Here is a 17998-nt window from a genome sequence, read left to right on the forward strand (position 1 = left end):
CGTTTATCCTTTTTCTCTTATACAGCTCTGAATATTAAGACCTTAAATTCCCCACATTTTGCCTGCTTCATCCTTAATTTCCGCATCCTTAATTTCCCCCTCCCCACTAGCCTTTCCCTTTGCTTCCATCATATTTGGCAAAGAGAACCGTCTTCGTATTAGAAATAGCAAAGTAAATATTGGCAAAAGGAAAATAGGCTCAAGATAAGCAGACATTACATGCTGGCCCAAACAAATTACCTCATAGGGTTCCAAGAAAATTAACTTTTTGAAACTGCCAAATCGCTATCTTTGACAAATCATAAGGAAAAGGAGTAGAATCAGCATCTGGGCATGTGCAAATATCACCACAAATATCAAAAAGGGAGAAAAGTAGATTTTACACACTGTTAACTGGTGATTTGTTTTCAGTCTAGAGAAAAATTGAGGAATTGGTAGTTAAGTAGTGTGTTGTAAGCAGCTGCAAAGAAACAGGCCCTGACGCTTAGAAGCCTGCACGCATTCACAAAACACCAAGTCCTTAAAATTCAAAGTTTGTTACACTTACTTATTTCTTTTTTAAATGTAACTGCTAATCCAAAACAATACTTTAGAGCCAGGTCAGAACTACAGCCCTTGGGGCCAAATTTGGCCAGGACCATTGTTTACTTATTATCTTTGGCTGCTTTCTGCCTATAACAGCGGAGCTGAGTAATTGCTGCAGTCTGGGTGGCCGGCTAAGCCTGGGATAATTATCTGGCCCTATACAGAAAAAGTTTGCCTACTCTGCTCTAGAGTCTGAATTAGTTCTTTTTAAACTTTAATTCAAATTAAAATTACCTACAAATTACCTAGGAATCTTGTAAAAAATGCAGATGATGATACAGTGGGTGTGGGCGGGGTCTGAGATCCAGCAGTGGCGCTGGCCCACAACCACAGTTCAACCTAGTGAGGATCTAGTTTTCAAAAGCACGTTTGGCAAATTCCCCCATTTAAAAAGAGAGAGAGAACTATGAATTGGAAGTCAGTTCAATTGGTTAGACTCTTATTTGAATCATAGTGCGCAAAGATCGACGTCATCTTGGAGAGATGTTTTTTGGATCATTTAAAAATGATTACCTAATTATCACTTCCTTGTATAAGGACATTGGCTCAGTGATGATATTTGAAAGGAGCTTTTTTTTTAGAAGCTCATTTTTAAATGAGCTTGATAACTCAAATGTTTAGGTGACCAGTAACAACAGGTTTGGTCTGCTGAACATTTCCTATATTGGAAGATAATTCTCCAGGTGTCTCTCATATTTCTGTGCATCTTGCGAGCAGGCGCTGACTGCCCATGTTTCCCAACTATTTTTTCAAAGATGTTTGTCTAGTGAACAGCCTTAAAAGATAGAAATAGCATCTGTCTCGAACAAAGGGCAGGTTTGCTTGCAGCCTCGAAGATAAAGATAGTATCTTCCTCCAGAGCAAAGGGTAGGCCTGCTTTCTACCCATTAAAAAGACTTGGGTTCCCTGAACTCTGTGTTCTCTTCCTGTAATGCACCCCACTGTATGCGCAGGCATCTATCTGAGCCCATCTGCGCCACCCCACTGAACTTGGGGCAAGGGGAACTGAGGCCAACATCATGCTTAGGCTGCTTGCCCGTCATGAGTAATGAAGTCCTTTGCCTCTGATCTAGGAGTCTCATTTCTTCTCCCTGCATCCAGTAAACAGCTGGAGACTATCTCGCTATCGTCGAAGTATGGTAAAACCTTAGCACTTTCAGAGTTCTAGAGACCCTCTCCCTTTAGTCACAGCACAGATTTCCAGTTTCTGACTTTACCCTTCCTCTGAAACTCTTACCCTCATTTTAGTAAACTGCTTCACTTTGTACTTAATACAGAAGATAGAAGCTCTTAAGTGAAAGTTCCTTCAACTTTCTGACATCAAGCCTCCGAGTCTTGTCTTCATTGCTACCTAGTCTATCCTCATCTCTCCTCGTACAGTGAAGAGGTGTCAAACTCTCTAGTCATGGGCGGGAACGCCTCCCCCGCTGCAGCCTCGGGCGTGGTGGCTGCAACCCCTTTAGGAAATCTCCATGCCCCTGCTCCCTCTTGGCTCTTTTCTACGAATTTTTTAAATCCTCAAGTTTGTCTTTTTAAAACACAGCAAACAAACAACAAAACAGTCTTCAGAGACAACCCCAAAAACATCACAGAAACTTTTCTGGAGTTTTAGGTAAAATTCCACTCAAAATGACTGCAGTTTTGCATGTTTGGGAGACTCTGGAATCCTTTTCCCTCCAGCATCCATGATGTCTGATACAGAGTTAGCACTCAGCAGATGTTTGTTTAACTACATGTGTGTCATTGAAACACGCCAGCTACCATTCCTGCAGCGGGGTCACCACAGTCCAGGAAGAGATCCTGAGTTTCTCAGATCGGAGACTCACTGTCACTAGCACACAGCAGTGTGGTTGTATTCCGGGAGACCAGTATCAGCTAGTCGGCGGGTTCTCCTCCTATGAAAGCCCTCCTCAGAAAACAAAATTATCATTCAACGTTTTTCTTGGCAAGCACAGACCCAGACTAGAGAGAATTTAGAGGATGTGTTCAGGTCGGTGTTATCTAGCTCAAATAGTCTGATGCAGCTGTCTTTGCTGTAGCGCACTGTGCCCGGTAAACAAACTAGATGCTCCCATTAGCTCTCTTCCCCAGCAGAGCGGTGAACACATTGAGAAATGCTTAATTTCGGGATGTCAGGCGCTCGCTCTGTGAAGGTCCAGTTTTCAAGAGGAGAGTGCAGACAGACGGAGGAGGGGAAAGAGGTCCCCACCCACCAATCAATCATCACCTTCTTTCCTGCTGCTCCTTCCTCGGCTCCTAATGCCCCCTTATTTCTTCTGTAAAGTTTACTCAACTATATATTTTGACATCCATTTTTTAATTAAATTTATTGCCGTAACATTGGTTAATAAAATTATATAGGTTTCAAGTATACAAGTCAATCATATATCATGTATATTTCTTTGTGTGTTCACCACCCAAAGCTAAATGTCCTTCCGTCACCATATATTTGACCCCCTTTACCCTTATCTACCTACTCCCTCCCCGCTTTCCCTCTGGTAACCACTAAACTATTGTCCATGTATGTGAGCCTCTGTTTGTCTTGTTCATTTATCAGGTCATATTCTTTGAAGACCATATACTCCGATCATTTTGTCTAAATTTAGCCGTCTCCAAAATACCCCATACCACCCCTTTATAATTTATTAGTTGGGATATGCTGGCCAGTCTTACTCATTACATATTGGTTTGACATAATTTCATTCTTGAGGAATTTTAATTGGCATTAATCTTTGCACTAAATATAAATACAAGGTTCAGAGTAAAGGAGTTCTCAAAGTATAATTTCCAAAAATTGAAAACTGTTTTACAAATGTAGAATGGACACGTCAAACATTTATTTAACTGACTAGTGAGGGAATCAGGAGGATGGTAAAGTTGGTTTCCAGGAGATTTTAGAAATGGGGTGATTATAGTCCGTCAGAAAAGTATACCAAAATAAGTTTGCTGAGTTAGAGATAAAACTGGCAGCAGTTAAAAGGACGTCACGAGAAAGGGGGTGGAAGCAAGACATGCCCTAAGTTGCTCCCACGGGAAGACAGGGCAGCAGAGGAAGTGGTTTGGGGTCAGTATAAGGAAGAGCTTCCTCCTTGTCAAAGAGCTTCTGCCAGGGCCCCGTGTGCCTTGAGAGCAAGGACATTCTCTCCAGGCGGGTTCTCTGGCATAGGCGCAGCCGTCACACCCGCACAGGTCAGGTGAGGGAGACTATCACAGGGAGTCGTACGTCAGACGAGGACTGGACCAGAGGAGGTCTAGGATCCCTTGCAAAACTGAGATTCTGTCATTCTGCAAAACTTGAGTTATTGCCTTTTAATCAAAAATAAAAAGCTCCCTTTCCAAGGCTTAATATTCAATATCCAGGAGACAGAAACCTAAGAAGTCAGTTTTAGTTATCTGTGTGATCACAATAGTTGTTGCGGCAAAACCTTTTGACGACAGTTTCTATTTTCAAAAAATAATAATTCACTTCACTTTTGCCTTTTTTACAAGTCCTGCTGAGAGAAGTACATTTACAGTTTTGTTGCTGTTTTTGTTGATATTTGGGGGTTTGGGGTTTGTATTTTAATGCGACTAAATCTCAGTTTCTCAGATTTGACACTTTTTTCCTTTCCACTAAAGTCATTGAAATATATTCACCCAGTCATTCAACATCAGAGGTGTAAATGGATTTTCTGAAGGTTTTCTAAGAGGCAATCAAAGCCAGTCACTTCATGACTTGACTTCTTCAGGTGCTGTGACCAGAAAGCTTAGCACACCATCCCAGATGCTAGGATGCTAAAACTGTGTGTTGACCCTGAATCTGCAAAGAGGAAGGTAACATCTTTTGCTAGAAGGGTTCTTCCACCACCTCTCGGTTTTTTACATCTGTATAGGATTTCCTTGGAAAAGGGAAAGAAAGAATCAAACTGAGCCTTCAGAGCCTGAGAGAAAATAACATGTTTATTTGACTCTCCAGTTTCCAATGATCGTTGCTGTTACAGTTAAAATTTTTAGGTCACTCTTTTTATCATTGATATTTGCAAAAAACCTGACTTAAAAAAAAAAAATGTATCAGCCATGTCACACCAAGGCTTATTTCTCAGTTTGTTTCATGTCATCAAAGAGACACATTGAGTTTGAAGTTCCTCTCAGGTTTACTCTTAAAATGTAACCCTGAGGAAATAGGGTAAGATTACAAAGATTTTATTTACACATTCAGAATCACAGGCTCTAAAGTCAGGGAGCTAGAGATCAACTATTGGGAGGCAGACATTGCCTCATCCTGCTTCACTCAGTGTCTCTGAGACTCGGTTTCCTCCCCTAGGAGGTGGGAAATAACAGTGCCTACCTCAGAGGGGTGTTGCTGTGAGATCGTGTAACATAACATACACGAAGTCCTCAGCACACCAGCTGACATAAGGTAAGTACTCCATAAATAGTAGCTCTTATTTTTTTTTTAGTAATAATTCTAACAACTTCACCAAAACTTAATTAGGGTGCTCTTGTCTGGATTAATGGCATCGTGGCTGACTCGTTTCCTAATAGAACTAAAAAGCGGGTTTCAGCATTATATAACAATTCATTCTTAGTAACTGTACTTGAACAGCCGTTTTTGAGAAAATGATGAGGACTCTTGAATCCAGAATTAGAAAATCCATCCTATTCGCTAGGAAGTTTTTAATATTTTAGAAACAAATATGTTTGAGAGAACTGCAAAGAAACTACTGAGTGCTGGTGACTATCCACGTGGAATATTCAGCCAGGGAAACCTGCAGATAATAGTGCTCTGCCTTCCAGAATAAGGTCATCTCTGAGAATTGATTGTCGACTTGAGACCAAGGTTACAGAGCAACTAATCACTACGTGTGTGCCTAAGTAGAATTCTAGAAACTGTGCTGGTGGCTGAAATCTGCTAGACAGAGTCTAATCTGCTAGAGCGGAGTAGGTTCTTGTTCAGAGTTGGTCAACGCAGTTGTGAGTCCAGGCTTTGCCATTTATTTCCTGTGTGACTTTGGGTCGGTCGCTTGGCTTTTCTGAACCCCGGTTTCCTCATCTATGAAATGGGGCTATTATATAACTCAACCCCTTCAAGAGGAGAGGTTTGAATTTTTAAATATGCAAAAGAGTGCCAGAGCAAGATATCATTAACAGTACAGGTATTATGACTAATACTATTACAATTACACTATCGCAAAGGAAACTAAATGGACATCAGGAAGAACACGGGTCCCCGTACACTATATATGACACCAATGTGGCTTCAACTCCTCGAATACAAATATCCCCAGATTGGTGACAATGCTCAACCTTCTTCCTTGGTGAAAATCCTATCCTATCACAGAGATCATACCTTGTTCCTCAGAAGTATTATTAATGTTATTGATATTCCAAAATTAACATTAATATAAGTTTCTATTTTTTTTTCATCTGAATTCAGGTGAAATGATAGATAACAAAGGTAAAACTGGTTACATTATAAGCTTAGTCAAATCCGTTTTCCATATACTAAATTATTTACCAACTCATTATACCCTCGCTTTAAGCTTTTGAGTAATTTGTCATTGTCGCTGGGATCAACTGCAAACTCCCTCTCCTGGCCTATAAGGCCTTTGGTGATCTGGTCTCTGACCCCTCTACTTTATACTTTCCTTCACACCCTGCTCAACTTTTTATAGCTATTTGAATGCCCTTCCCTCTTCCTGGAATATCTTTATCCACTTTCTGCTAAATCAGTTTCCATTAATTCTAATTAATGGGGCAGTGCCTGGTACATACATATAAGTGGACATTCGATAAACATTTAAACAAATTGACTTGAAATCAGATGCCTCCCACATAGGCTGAAACAGGCATATATTTTCATTTTCACATGACTTTGTAAAGTTTGGAATTCCTCCTAAAGTCTGAATATATTCCATATCATTGAACGACAGTAGCTCCCAAACATTGTTTTGGCATCTTGCACGTTTGGCTCTCGTAAATGTGCTGATGAGAATCTGTTTCAGAGACACCAGTGGAGTTGATAAGCTACATGTTTTAATAAATAGATTTTAAAATATAACACTTAAATTAAAATATCGTATTCCCTATTGCCAATTACAAAAGTTTGCACAATAAAGAAGCATTTATTCTATCATTTAACAATATAACAAGCCTGTGTATGAATACTCACACGTGTATGATGCTTAAGAAAGTCATAGTAGCAATGTTCATAAAAGGTAAGCCATTTCCTCTTGGGCCACATTCAAAAGAATTTAATTATGGTAATGACAAAAGGACTTTATAAAGGACTGTTTTCCCCTAAAGTAATGAAGTGGTACCGTACATAGATCCCGGGCACAACATACTCTCTGTCTGTCTCTGTCACACACACAACACACACACACACATACACACATACACACAAATGTACACACACAGAGACTCTTTGGAATTCTAAAGTTCCAAGTAGAATTCATTAGTAAAAATATGAAATGCTTTTTCTTGTGTAAATCATAATGAAATGTTGAGAGATAAAGGAAGAACTAAGGGACAAAATGATCATCTCCTGCTCTACACTGAAGCCTGTCACGTTAACTCCCAACTCAAACACCTAGTTTTAAAGATTTACCTTCAAGAAACTGAAAAGCTTGTATCCTGCTTCATTGACAACAGCCTCAAACTGTTTCTTGTCATCACGGAAAACAAATCTTTTGCTCCTTCCCACCTAGGGGAAGCAGAGGGACTGAGGTGGTCCTATGTGGCTGAATTAGATGAAAGACTTGCCTTTCACCACGGAGACACAGAGTCTAATCAAGTGAAATGAGTTTTGAGATCCCGGCTCATTTCCTAGGGGAGATCAGTTCACATTACAAAACCACGACATCTCATTCATCACAACTGTCGTGGTCTTTGCTCAGGAGAGGACCCCAACTGGGACTAAACCACCTGTCTTCTCTTGGAGAGGGGCACTTTATCCAAGTTAGAGTTGAAAGCCTTGGAGTAAGAAAGCTTGCCAGCAGCTCCCACCCGAGTGGTGCATATGCAATATGGAAGGCTTAAGTTTTACAAAGGGAAAATGAGTTTAAGGAAGACTGGTGGTTGTAGTTTTAAAGGGGCCAGATACAAATATCTGGCACATACTAGAGATGCTATGGCTTTATGGTGGGGAGAGCCAAGATTGGGGCTCCCCTTCTTTTTCATCTCCCAGGTGTTATTCAACGGAAGTGAGAAGGATAAGCATTTTCATGCCTCAGAGTTTAGAATGGAAAAGTGTCCTGATAGTCGTGCTGGTAAATAACCATCATCTCTTTTATTTCTTTCAGGGCATCATTATAACACCCCTGCTACTGCTGCTTTTTGTGAGTATTTTGTGTTGTCTCTAATATCTCTTATTGTAACTATCTACAATCCTTTAAGAGGGGTCATTAGAATAAAATTGAAATTTGAGTCCTTTTGTGTGACTTTGCATCACATTTGAACTGTACCATTTGAAATGTAGTAACAGTGGACACAAAGACTCTGTAGCCTCATGATCCAAGGACAGCATCAAGACCCAGTTATTAGGCTTCTGACTCCTGGCTAAATCATTAATTATTACAAATTAATGACCTGTGACATAGGTCATAAATGTGCTGCTCTTTTTTTTTTTCTTTCTCATTGGTAAAACTAGAGTAATTGCTACTGATCCAGTGTTTGATAGAAAGAGCCTTGGGCCAGGGGAGCAGAGGAAACTTAGGTCCCAAGGCTGGTACCGATAGAAACTGGTTTCCCCACTTTGGGGAATACTGCCTCGATTTTTTTCATCTGTAGAATGGGAAACAATAATACGTACCCCAGTCTGTCCCCGAGGGATAATGAAATGTGCTTTAGAAATGAAAAAAAAAAAATACAAGCTACTGGCTAACTAAACAAAAATTCTTCTGCAAATACGAAATGCTAATTAACTGTCTTGTTCCTTTTGGCCCTTAGCATATGAGAAATTAGATGAAAGATTATAACAGAAATTAATGTTATCTCATGCTGAGAAAAGCATATGTAATCATGAATGATACTTAAAATATTTTATGAACTGTGCATTTTTCATACACGTATCTCCCAAATATAAATTACTTCACTCATCACTGAGATGGAGTGGGGATGCATTTCCGGAAGCGAAATGTAGCTGTTTGACTAGCACTATTTGTCAGTGAGTTAAAACTATGGGGAAAATTTATTTAATTAGAGTGTAATTACCCAAGTTGGAATTCAATTAGAGTAATAGAGTAAGGGACCTCATTTCTTACAAGCTGTGTAGGAGGTGAAGAGGGAGAGATATACTACTCAACAGTTAGATTCTGCATCTTTTATGAAAGACATTACCTTCAAGTAATAAACCTTAGCCTTACCGTCCCTTCTGAAATGCTAGCTCCATTCTGACAAGGTAAGAAGAGTCAAATAATCAGATGACTTCCCTCAGCATAACAAACCTCATGGATATAGACCTCACCAATTCAAAACTTTCAGTGAGTCAACTTGAAACTGAAGTGAATATTGGTCTACATTCATTTGGAATACATGACTTGGTATGTACCTACCTACTCAGTAGGTATGAAGAACTAGGATCATTCTTCAGTGTTTTTTCCAAGACCTGGGTTCACAATTTCCCAGACGTGGCCCTCAACAGGCACGGGATGCAGGCCAGGCTGAGGTCCCCACTGGCAGTGGGTCAGAGGACTAGTATAGAGCCAGGCATCTAGTGAGTGTGTAATAAATGGCTGTCTAGCCCAGGTTTACTCCATCACAGAAGAAATGGAGAGTGGCATCTCTTACTCATGTGACTCTTAAGAAAATCAGGGAGAAGTCGCAGTTACAACTAGAGTGCTGAGACCAAGGGTAGCACTTTTTAGTATCTTAGAGGCTGGAATCACTGGGACTCTGTCTCAGCTCGTGACTAAAGAACCAGATGAGTACTTTTCTCCATCTCTTTCCCATCGAGGTTTTCTCAGCTGATTAATATTATGGCGTCATGCTATTGCAAGATTTCCCCCACTCTTAGACCCATAGACTTTTGAGCTTTGGTTGGTTCAACATTTTAAAATAATAGAGCAACAAGAATAATGAAAGAGACTCCAAGACCCTCAACTTAAAAGTGTAATGCTTCCCTTCTGAGCCAACTGGGCTGTCCCAGTAGGTTTAATGGCATCATCGCACAATAGCAATAGATACTTTTATGTTATATGACTTTAAATTGCACGCACAGTATATGACACTTTTTTCTCTTTAGGTTGTTGTGCATTTTACACATACTGGGAATTGCTTAAAAACTTGGGTTATCAGGCCTCATTTACAGACTAGGACAAAAACTGAGCAACTTAAAATGCAAACACATTCCATAAAAGATATGGGTTTTTTAATCAACATTCCTGTTGTGGGTTGAATTGTGTCCCTCCAAAAGATATGTTAAAGCTCTAACCTCCAGTATCCCGGAACATGACCTTATTTGAAAATGGGGTCGTTGCAGATGCGATTAGTTAAGATGAAGTCATAGTGGTGTAGGGTGGTTCCTTAGTCCAATATGACTGGTGTCCTTACTAGAAGAGATCAGAGACGCACAGGGCGAATGCTGTGATGGAGGCATAGATGAGAACAATGCATCTCCAGCCCTAGGAACACCAAGGATTGCTGGCAAACGTCAGAAGCTAGAAGAGGCGAGGAAGGATTCTCCCCAACAGATTTCAGAGGGAGCATGACCATATTGCTTGAGGACTTAATGGTTGCTAGGACTGTGAAACAATCTATTTCTGTTGTTTTAAGCCACCTAGTTTGTGGTATAATGTTATAGAAGCCAAAGAAACTAAAACAGCCTCTGAAAATTGAATTGTCTTTTTAAAATCTTACCTTGAAAATGGAAATTTCTGGATATTCAGGCACAGTAGCTAGGAAAGCCCATTTTTGTTGATGGCATCTCAATTCCCTGTTCTTAACCTCTGCTCAGGATGTTCCCTTCACCATCTTGCTCCAGCTCAAACCTGTCGTCTGAATCATGTTTCTGCTGCGGGCATCTTTCATATCACTGAGCCTTAAAATGTAGGAAGGTGCTTTCTCGCACCTCATTACCAATTCCAGATCACTTCCCACGCCTTCTCCGTGAACTCCCCTTGTTCCCTTGAAGGTTATGCCGATACACCTGCACTACCTAGTACTGCACCTCGCTGTAATTATCAGTGGAACTACAGGCCACTCCTTCCGGGTCTAGAAAATGTTAGCGCCTTTCCATTGTCTTTTTTAACAATACACTTGCGTTATTTCTTGCCGTTTTCAATACTTACATAGTTGATCCTCCCAGTACCCTGGCCTCTAAATTCTTGGCCTCTTCTCCAATGAGATTGCCCTCCACTTCACCTCCGACACCCAGCCCTGTCATCAGACCCTCGGCTTTATTACTGCCAGTAGCGGCATCCTTCTATAATGTCTTCTCACACCAACAGCTCTCATCTTTGTGACTTACTCCCCAAATCAACAGTTCTTCAAACTTGCTAGAAATTGCCAATTTATTTACCTTATCACCTTAACAATGCCTCTAACTAACCCATGCCTCCCGTCAGCCCCTTACCCTCACATCCCATCTTACCTAGCCTAGATCTCATAGTCTGTCGTTATAATTATTGTATTGCATGTACCATCAGCCACCTTGTGCATCCCCTACTGCTTCACACTGGCCTGGCAAAACACCGAGCCTGCTTAAATTCAACTCTGCAACTTCCTGCTTGTGTACCTGCAGACGGCTGGAGTTCATACACACTGTCATGCTCACTGGTCTCATTTGAAATTTATGACGACTAACTGAAAGTGAGCCTGGCAATCCTACTACCTTCTCCTAATTAATTCACATTCCCGCTCTCTAGAAAATCATTTCACACCTTCTCCTTGCCTTTCAAAAATCTCCAGTTCTGCTTCTCTTTTTTCATCTCAACTGATGCAGAAAGGAAATGAGCCGATGAAGAAATTAGAAGCAACCAGAGAAATTTTACAAGATCCAACCTACCTGCATCTATATTCTTCAGCTTCTCTCCTGTTTCTGCAGATAAACTGCCCTTGCTGCCGTCTACGCCCAGCCCCCCGGCTGTGCCATCACGTGTTGCCTGCTTAGCAGTATGAGTCACACAGATTTCCCTTTCTCCTATTTTATCACATTTTCTATTTCTACTGGACCATTTCTATTAGCATATAAACATTCTGTAATATTACACAGCTTAAAAATTAAAATTCACTTTATCCTACGCACTCTCCTTTCTGTGCTCTCTTTTATAGCAAAATTCCTCAAAAAAGTTATTTAAATTTATTCGTCATTCGTTCAGTAATATGTATTGAGTCCCTCCTGTATGCCGGACACTTTTCTGGGTGCCAAGGATATGGCAATGAGCAAAACAGAAACGTCTTTGAGGTTATATATACCAGTGAGGTAAAAAGACAACCAACAAATAAGTAAAAATACAGTGTGTGAGATGGGTGATACGTACTAAGGGAAAAACAAAATGAAGAAGGGGAGTAAGCAGTGCCAGAGCGGGAGACTGCTATTTTTAATAGAGTGGTCGAGGTTGGACTCGCTGAGAAAATGATATCTGAGCAAAGGCCTGGAGGGATAAAGAAGCGAGCCTTCTGGCAGTCGAGGGTTCCAGGTGGAAGGAGCAGCGAGTGCGAAGGTCCTGAGAGGGGACCTGGTGTAGTTAAGGAAGAGCAAGGCGGGCACTGTGGCTGGAATGGAGTGAGCAGGTTGGGGTAGTAGATGGAGATGAGATCGGAGACATAGCAGAGGCCAAGTGATGTAGGACCTTGAAGTCCTTTGTAAGGACTTTGAATTATAATCTGAGAGAGACAAGAAACCATTAAAAGTTTTAATCAAGGGAATGACATGTTCTTTCATACCTTTTAAAAAGATGATTCTGGATTCTGGGTTGAGAATAGATTGTAAGGGGGTCATGGTGGAGACAGGAAGACCAGTTAGAAAGCTAGTATAACATCATGGCAAAAGATGCTGTTAGCTCGGCAGAGTGGTTGAATAAATCTGGTCGGAAGTAGTTGGGAGTAAAATTTAAAAGAACTGAGAGATTGAATGAAGGTTATGAGGGAAAGCTTGGAGTCAAGGATGACTCCAAGCCTGTGCAACTGGAAGGATGGAGTAGTTACTTACTAAAATATAGGAGACTTAAGCTTGAGCAGGTTGAAGGAACTCATAAAGAGTTTAGTATTGGACATGTCTGGATTAAGATACCTGTTAGACACCCAAGTAGAGAGGTCAAGTAAGTTATATAGTCTGCAATTCAGGGGAGATGTCTGAACTAGAGATACACGATTGGGAGAAGTCAGCACAGAGATGTATTTTAAGTTAGACTGGATGTTATCACCAAGAGAGTGAAAATAGATAAGGAAGGGCATCAGTAGACTCTACTAAATATATACTTTCCATGTAGTAACCCAATTTTAGTTTGATATACACAGCTGAATCAATATAGCTGTTTAGCAGCCATAGTCTCAATTTTGATAAAAATTATAGTCATTTTTACATTGAACCTGTCAGCTGGTGTACACTTAACTCATCAATTTTGTATAAGCAATCAATTTAGTTTGTGTATTTCCCTGTGAGAGAGGAGGCAGCAGGGGTCAAAGAAAGGCTCAACTGGAGTTTCTGGGGGGAAATGGAAATCTAGAAGGGTTGGGGGGCCTGGGAACACTCTCCCTTCTCCTGTCTGGATGCTTCTCTTTATGAAGGGAAGGACAGGTATAGGTGAGTGTGTCTGTGTGTTGCTACAAGAAAGTTCGTTCCAATAGTAAGCCAGCCCCTTCCCTCTTTCCCGTCCCCCAGGGCTGGGCTCTGTGGGCAACGGGGTAGGGGGGGAGGGGGAAGGGTAGAAATTGGGCAAGAAGTGAACAAATCCTGTTCTATGTCTGAAGAAGCTTCTTCCTGATTTTCTCATGAAAATCATGATGAGATTTAACATTCGTCACTCTACAGTATAAACTATAAACATCTATTCTTATTTTTCCCTGAATATGAAGCTAATAAAAGTGAGGATCAATCATCAAGGGTGAATTATTTAATATAATAATGTTTTAATAGCTGAGAAGAGACACAAACTGGAGATGCCTGTGGCTAATGGATTTCCCTGGTAGGAGATAAAAGGCTGATTACGCAGCAGAGCAAGGGAAGACCTGGAGCATTAATGACAATCCGTAGGTCAGCTCACTTACAGGAGTGATTTAAAACGTACCATCTGTTTTCTAACTGTAGGTTGATAACTGATTTTACAGACAGTCAATGTCTCTTCGTCAAGAATCGGTATTTGTCTTTTTGAGTCTTGTTAGTTTGGCCCCATAATATTTTACTCACTGAGCCCCCGGATTCTTTCCAAATCAAAGAGCTTCTAAATTAAATGGATTGATAGTAGAAGCAGAACCCAGTCCTGCTTCTAGCCAGCCTTCTTCTGCCAAGTTGGAGAATTGAGTATTAACACCCTAGGGGTCCGTTGTATATACTGGATTAACCCTTTCTGATGCATCAACCCTGGTTCTAGTAGTGAACCATCCTTGAGAAAGTAGAGAAAATGATCAAATAGTATTCTGGGTTCTGTGCTTAAAATCCTAAACCCCAGTTGAGAAAGGCCACATCATCGGCCACTACTAATCGAGTTTCCCCCTATCCTTTTCCCTGTCTTTTCCTCCCTTTTTTTTTCTGCTTCTGCCTACCTTCCAGTTCCCCATCTCCATGCAGACATGCAGAGACCCCCCCGCTCCTCTTTCTCTCTCTCTCTGTCTCTCTCTCTCTCTCTCTCTGTCTGTCTGTCTGTCTGTCTCTCTCTCTCTCTCTCTCTCTCTCTCACACACACACACACACACACACACACACACTCCCTCCTACTCTTACATGAGCAAGACAAAGGGGCCCAGCTTTGGCTTCCACTGATGCCCCTTCCCCATTTTACTGCTTTGCACCTTCTATAATTAATATGCAGTAGACTGTAAGGATTAAGTATAAGGACTGTAGAGTGACACTCTACAGTCCTTATACTTAAGGACTGTAGGTTTAGATCCTGGCTCTGTCACTTTCTCGCTATAGTGACCTTGTGCAAGTGGTTTAACTGTTCTATGTCATTATTGCCTCATGAAGATTGGGGTACTATCTAAGACCTATCTCAAGGGGTTGCTGTATTATGTTACTCAATACACATTAAACATTTAGAGCAGTGTCTGGCACGTAGAAAGAGCACAGTAAATGTTGCCATTATTACAATTTATAACAGACAATTGGGTGGAAGGCCAGGCTCCTAATCTTTTCTTAGGTCTGTGAATTAATTAGGATTTTGTAACTTACTTGAAGTTGGAAGGATGGAAAGAAAAGCAAACATTAGCGAGCTTATTTTTCTGCCTATATAATGCGGCCATTCATTAACCGAACCCACAGCTGTTGAGCACCTACTATGTAGTAGATTAGTAGTTCTTAAAATGTGAACCCAGCTCAGCAGCACCAGCAGAGCCTTGTTAGAAATGCAAATTCTTACCATCCTCCCCGGAAGATGTTCTGAATCAGAAACTCAGAATGTGAGACCAAGCAATCTGTTTTAACGACCCACAAACCCGGCAGATGTTTCTGATGTGCTAAAGTATGAGAACCAGTGCCCTAGATGTGAAACGTAATCGCTCTGCTAGGCACCGGGGATGTAAACATGAATAAGACCCTGTCCTTGACCTTCAGGAGCATAAGTCTACTAGGAGAAACAGATTTGTAAACCCTGAATAACTCCTAAAGTTAACTTAATAACTCAGCATCCATGGATTCCGAGAGGTACAATGGAAACACGGAGCCACAAAAGAGGGAGCGGCCTAGCTTGCATCTTGGGAGGAAGATTTGGAAAGAATTCCTAAAGTGATGCTTGAACTAAGCCTTAGAAAAAGACAAGAATTTTTCTAGTTATAAGTAGGGATGGGGAAGGAGACATCCACCGAAAGGAGCACGTATGCATTTCGTAGACCCACACATAGACATCAACTTTTAAAACAGCTCCTGGAGAAGAGGGCTTGTTTGCTTCACCGTTGGATCCCCAGGCCCAGAACGTGCCCTGGCTCACAGGAGGCACCAGTAACTATTTGAATGATTGGACACAAAGGCCCCAAAATTAAATTTTCATTGAATCATTTCTTTTCAGCATAAGATATTAAAACAAATAAACCTAATTGTGAGTTTTGCTTTACAGCACTATATTCCTGAAAGAAATGAGCCATCATTTAACATGCAGGATGAGACATATTACCTCTGAACCTGCCAGGGTGACTCAGTGAGGCCGAGTACTTGCTGGACACAAGCTTATCCTGAACCTGTAACTTAATCCAAATGCTTCCTATAAAGCATCAATAATTTGCACTGGTCTTCACAATAGAAACCACGACAGGTTCCTCATTAAAATGTGAAGAACCAAATATCCCAGGCAGCATATTTCTTTCCGGTTTAGTTAAAATCAACTCTGCATGCAGAATGACTGGGCCTGGTATTTTTCTAGTCATGTTCTCAGAAGCTGTCCTATGCCAGATGCTCACTCTTCTTTCTTCTGGATGCCAGGGCATGCTTCACAGCGTCAGGAACTTCCCTAAGGGTACCCCTGCATCTTCACACTGACCCCGGCGACGGGTCTGGTGGCCAATTCAAAAGAAAGGACTTATGCCAAATTAGACCCCAGTACTGAGGTTTCCTTCCTTTCAGAGCCACTTCTAAAGGAGCCATCCTGCGGGATTTCCTCCCCAGCATTCCCGCAGTACCTAGTCTGGCTTTGCGTACCCAGTAAATTACATCCCTGGCTAACTTGCTCTGGCCTCTGATCTGACAAAGCCTCAGAGGAGGGCTGCTCCAACCAGCGTCCCTAATCCAGTAGATCAAAGATCATAGGCATTTCAGAGGACAGGGGGACATTGGAGATAATGGACCACCCCCACTCACTGTCCTAGGAACTCATGACGCCTCCAAACACTGAACATGCAAATGATGAATGGAAACTAAAACACACAATATTCTTAAAACCAAAGCTGAAATAGGTTTTCTTTCACTTTTGCTTTCCTCAAATTCTATCTTTTAGATAGAATCAGGATTGAAAATAACCCCTAAAATTAACTTAATGAAAGAAATCATATTTTAACTTTTCTCTCTACTTAATCTCTTGAGTTTACTGCTCTGCATAATACTCTGTGGCTAAACAAACCAGCCTTCCCAGTGTGGAACTATTATCGCAGAGCAGGTTTGGCTAAAGGGTCGCTCGAATGTGTTTTAGAAGCTAGCCAGTTTCACCTCGTAACGCAGCATTAGAGATGTTGACTACAAGTCACTTCTTTCTGGACCTCAGTTTCACATCTTTAAAAAGAGGGAAGAGGACTGTAAGTCTCTTCCAGGGATGAGTCTATCAATTTTAGGTCTTCTCCTCCAGAGCAGCATTCAGGAGCTAAGGAAGGGGCGGAGAACTGAGGGCAGAGACCATGCACAGGCCACCCTCCCTCTGCTCTTCACACCCACCCTCACACACACATGCTCACACATACACACACACGCACGCGCACAAACACATACACACGCACTCATCCTTTCTTCACGTGGTTCCTGTTGTGACTAGATGTCCTTCATTTCTAGGTGCATGTTAGAATTGTTTGTGCTACCAGTGATAAGCAAGCAGACAAAAAATACTAAGTGATTTTATAATACCACATGATAATAAGAGGTTTTTAAATATACTTAAGTTTCGTGTTTTTTTAACTTTAGGGGAAAAAAGGGATATGATTTTGAATAAGAGTTTTGTCACTTTTTAGCACATCCATGTTTACAAATTACTTCATTCATTCATTCTGCACAGGTTTATTCACCTGCAGACTTACTCTCTATACCAATTACTGGGTTAAGCACTGGACTTTCAGAGGGACTATAGCTTGATATGGTTATTCATTAAAATATCTTAAAAACACATGAAATAACTTAATAAAGTTTCAATAGAAAGAGGAACAGGGCTATGTAAGATCATTCTTGAGATTTCAGTCAAGAATTGTCGCATCCTTGAGAGTTACGTCCTGCATCCTACTGCCTCTCTCCATACGTTATAAACCTTATGGATAGAACATTAAGCTGGATGTTCTTGAATTTGAAAACTTTGTTCTTTAAAGTTTATTTTTCTATTCATCCAATGCTTCAATTTCCTGCATAACGTATTTTTTTCTTTGTTTCAATCCCCTCACTCCAGGAGCAACCTTAATATCTGTGGAGAGAATATATTTGTTAATTACCTTGTGCCTCAAGGACATAGTTGCTCTAAAGTAGGCTAAAATTATTAGTTGTTACTACTTTGGCTTTGCATATAATGAAACATCTAACAGCCACGTAGCATTTAACACACCAGGAATCCGATCTGTTCTTCACCAGTTTCGCTTTACCTGCTTTACTCTCTTC

The 17998-nt window shown here is 41.0% G+C and overlaps 1 protein-coding gene across 4 annotated transcripts in view; it reads left to right on the forward strand.

Moving 5' to 3' along the window:
• The window catches only part of SLC10A7 (solute carrier family 10 member 7), a 212761-nt gene that overhangs the window by 152132 nt on the left and 42631 nt on the right, over positions 1–17998 (forward strand). For all 4 annotated transcript variants that reach the window (XR_002780119.1, XM_011359411.2, XM_023530223.1 and 1 more), the window contains one exon: positions 7869–7904. Coding sequence is in view for 3 of the 4 variants with exons in the window: in XM_011359411.2 (XP_011357713.1) it covers positions 7869–7904 (36 nt within the window). In the remaining variant the exon portion in view is untranslated. The remainder of the gene's footprint in view (positions 1–7868; positions 7905–17998) is intronic.

Source organism: Pteropus vampyrus, unplaced genomic scaffold (assembly GCF_000151845.1).
Source record: "Pteropus vampyrus isolate Shadow unplaced genomic scaffold, Pvam_2.0 Scaffold47, whole genome shotgun sequence".
Lineage (NCBI taxonomy): Eukaryota > Metazoa > Chordata > Mammalia > Chiroptera > Pteropodidae > Pteropus > Pteropus vampyrus.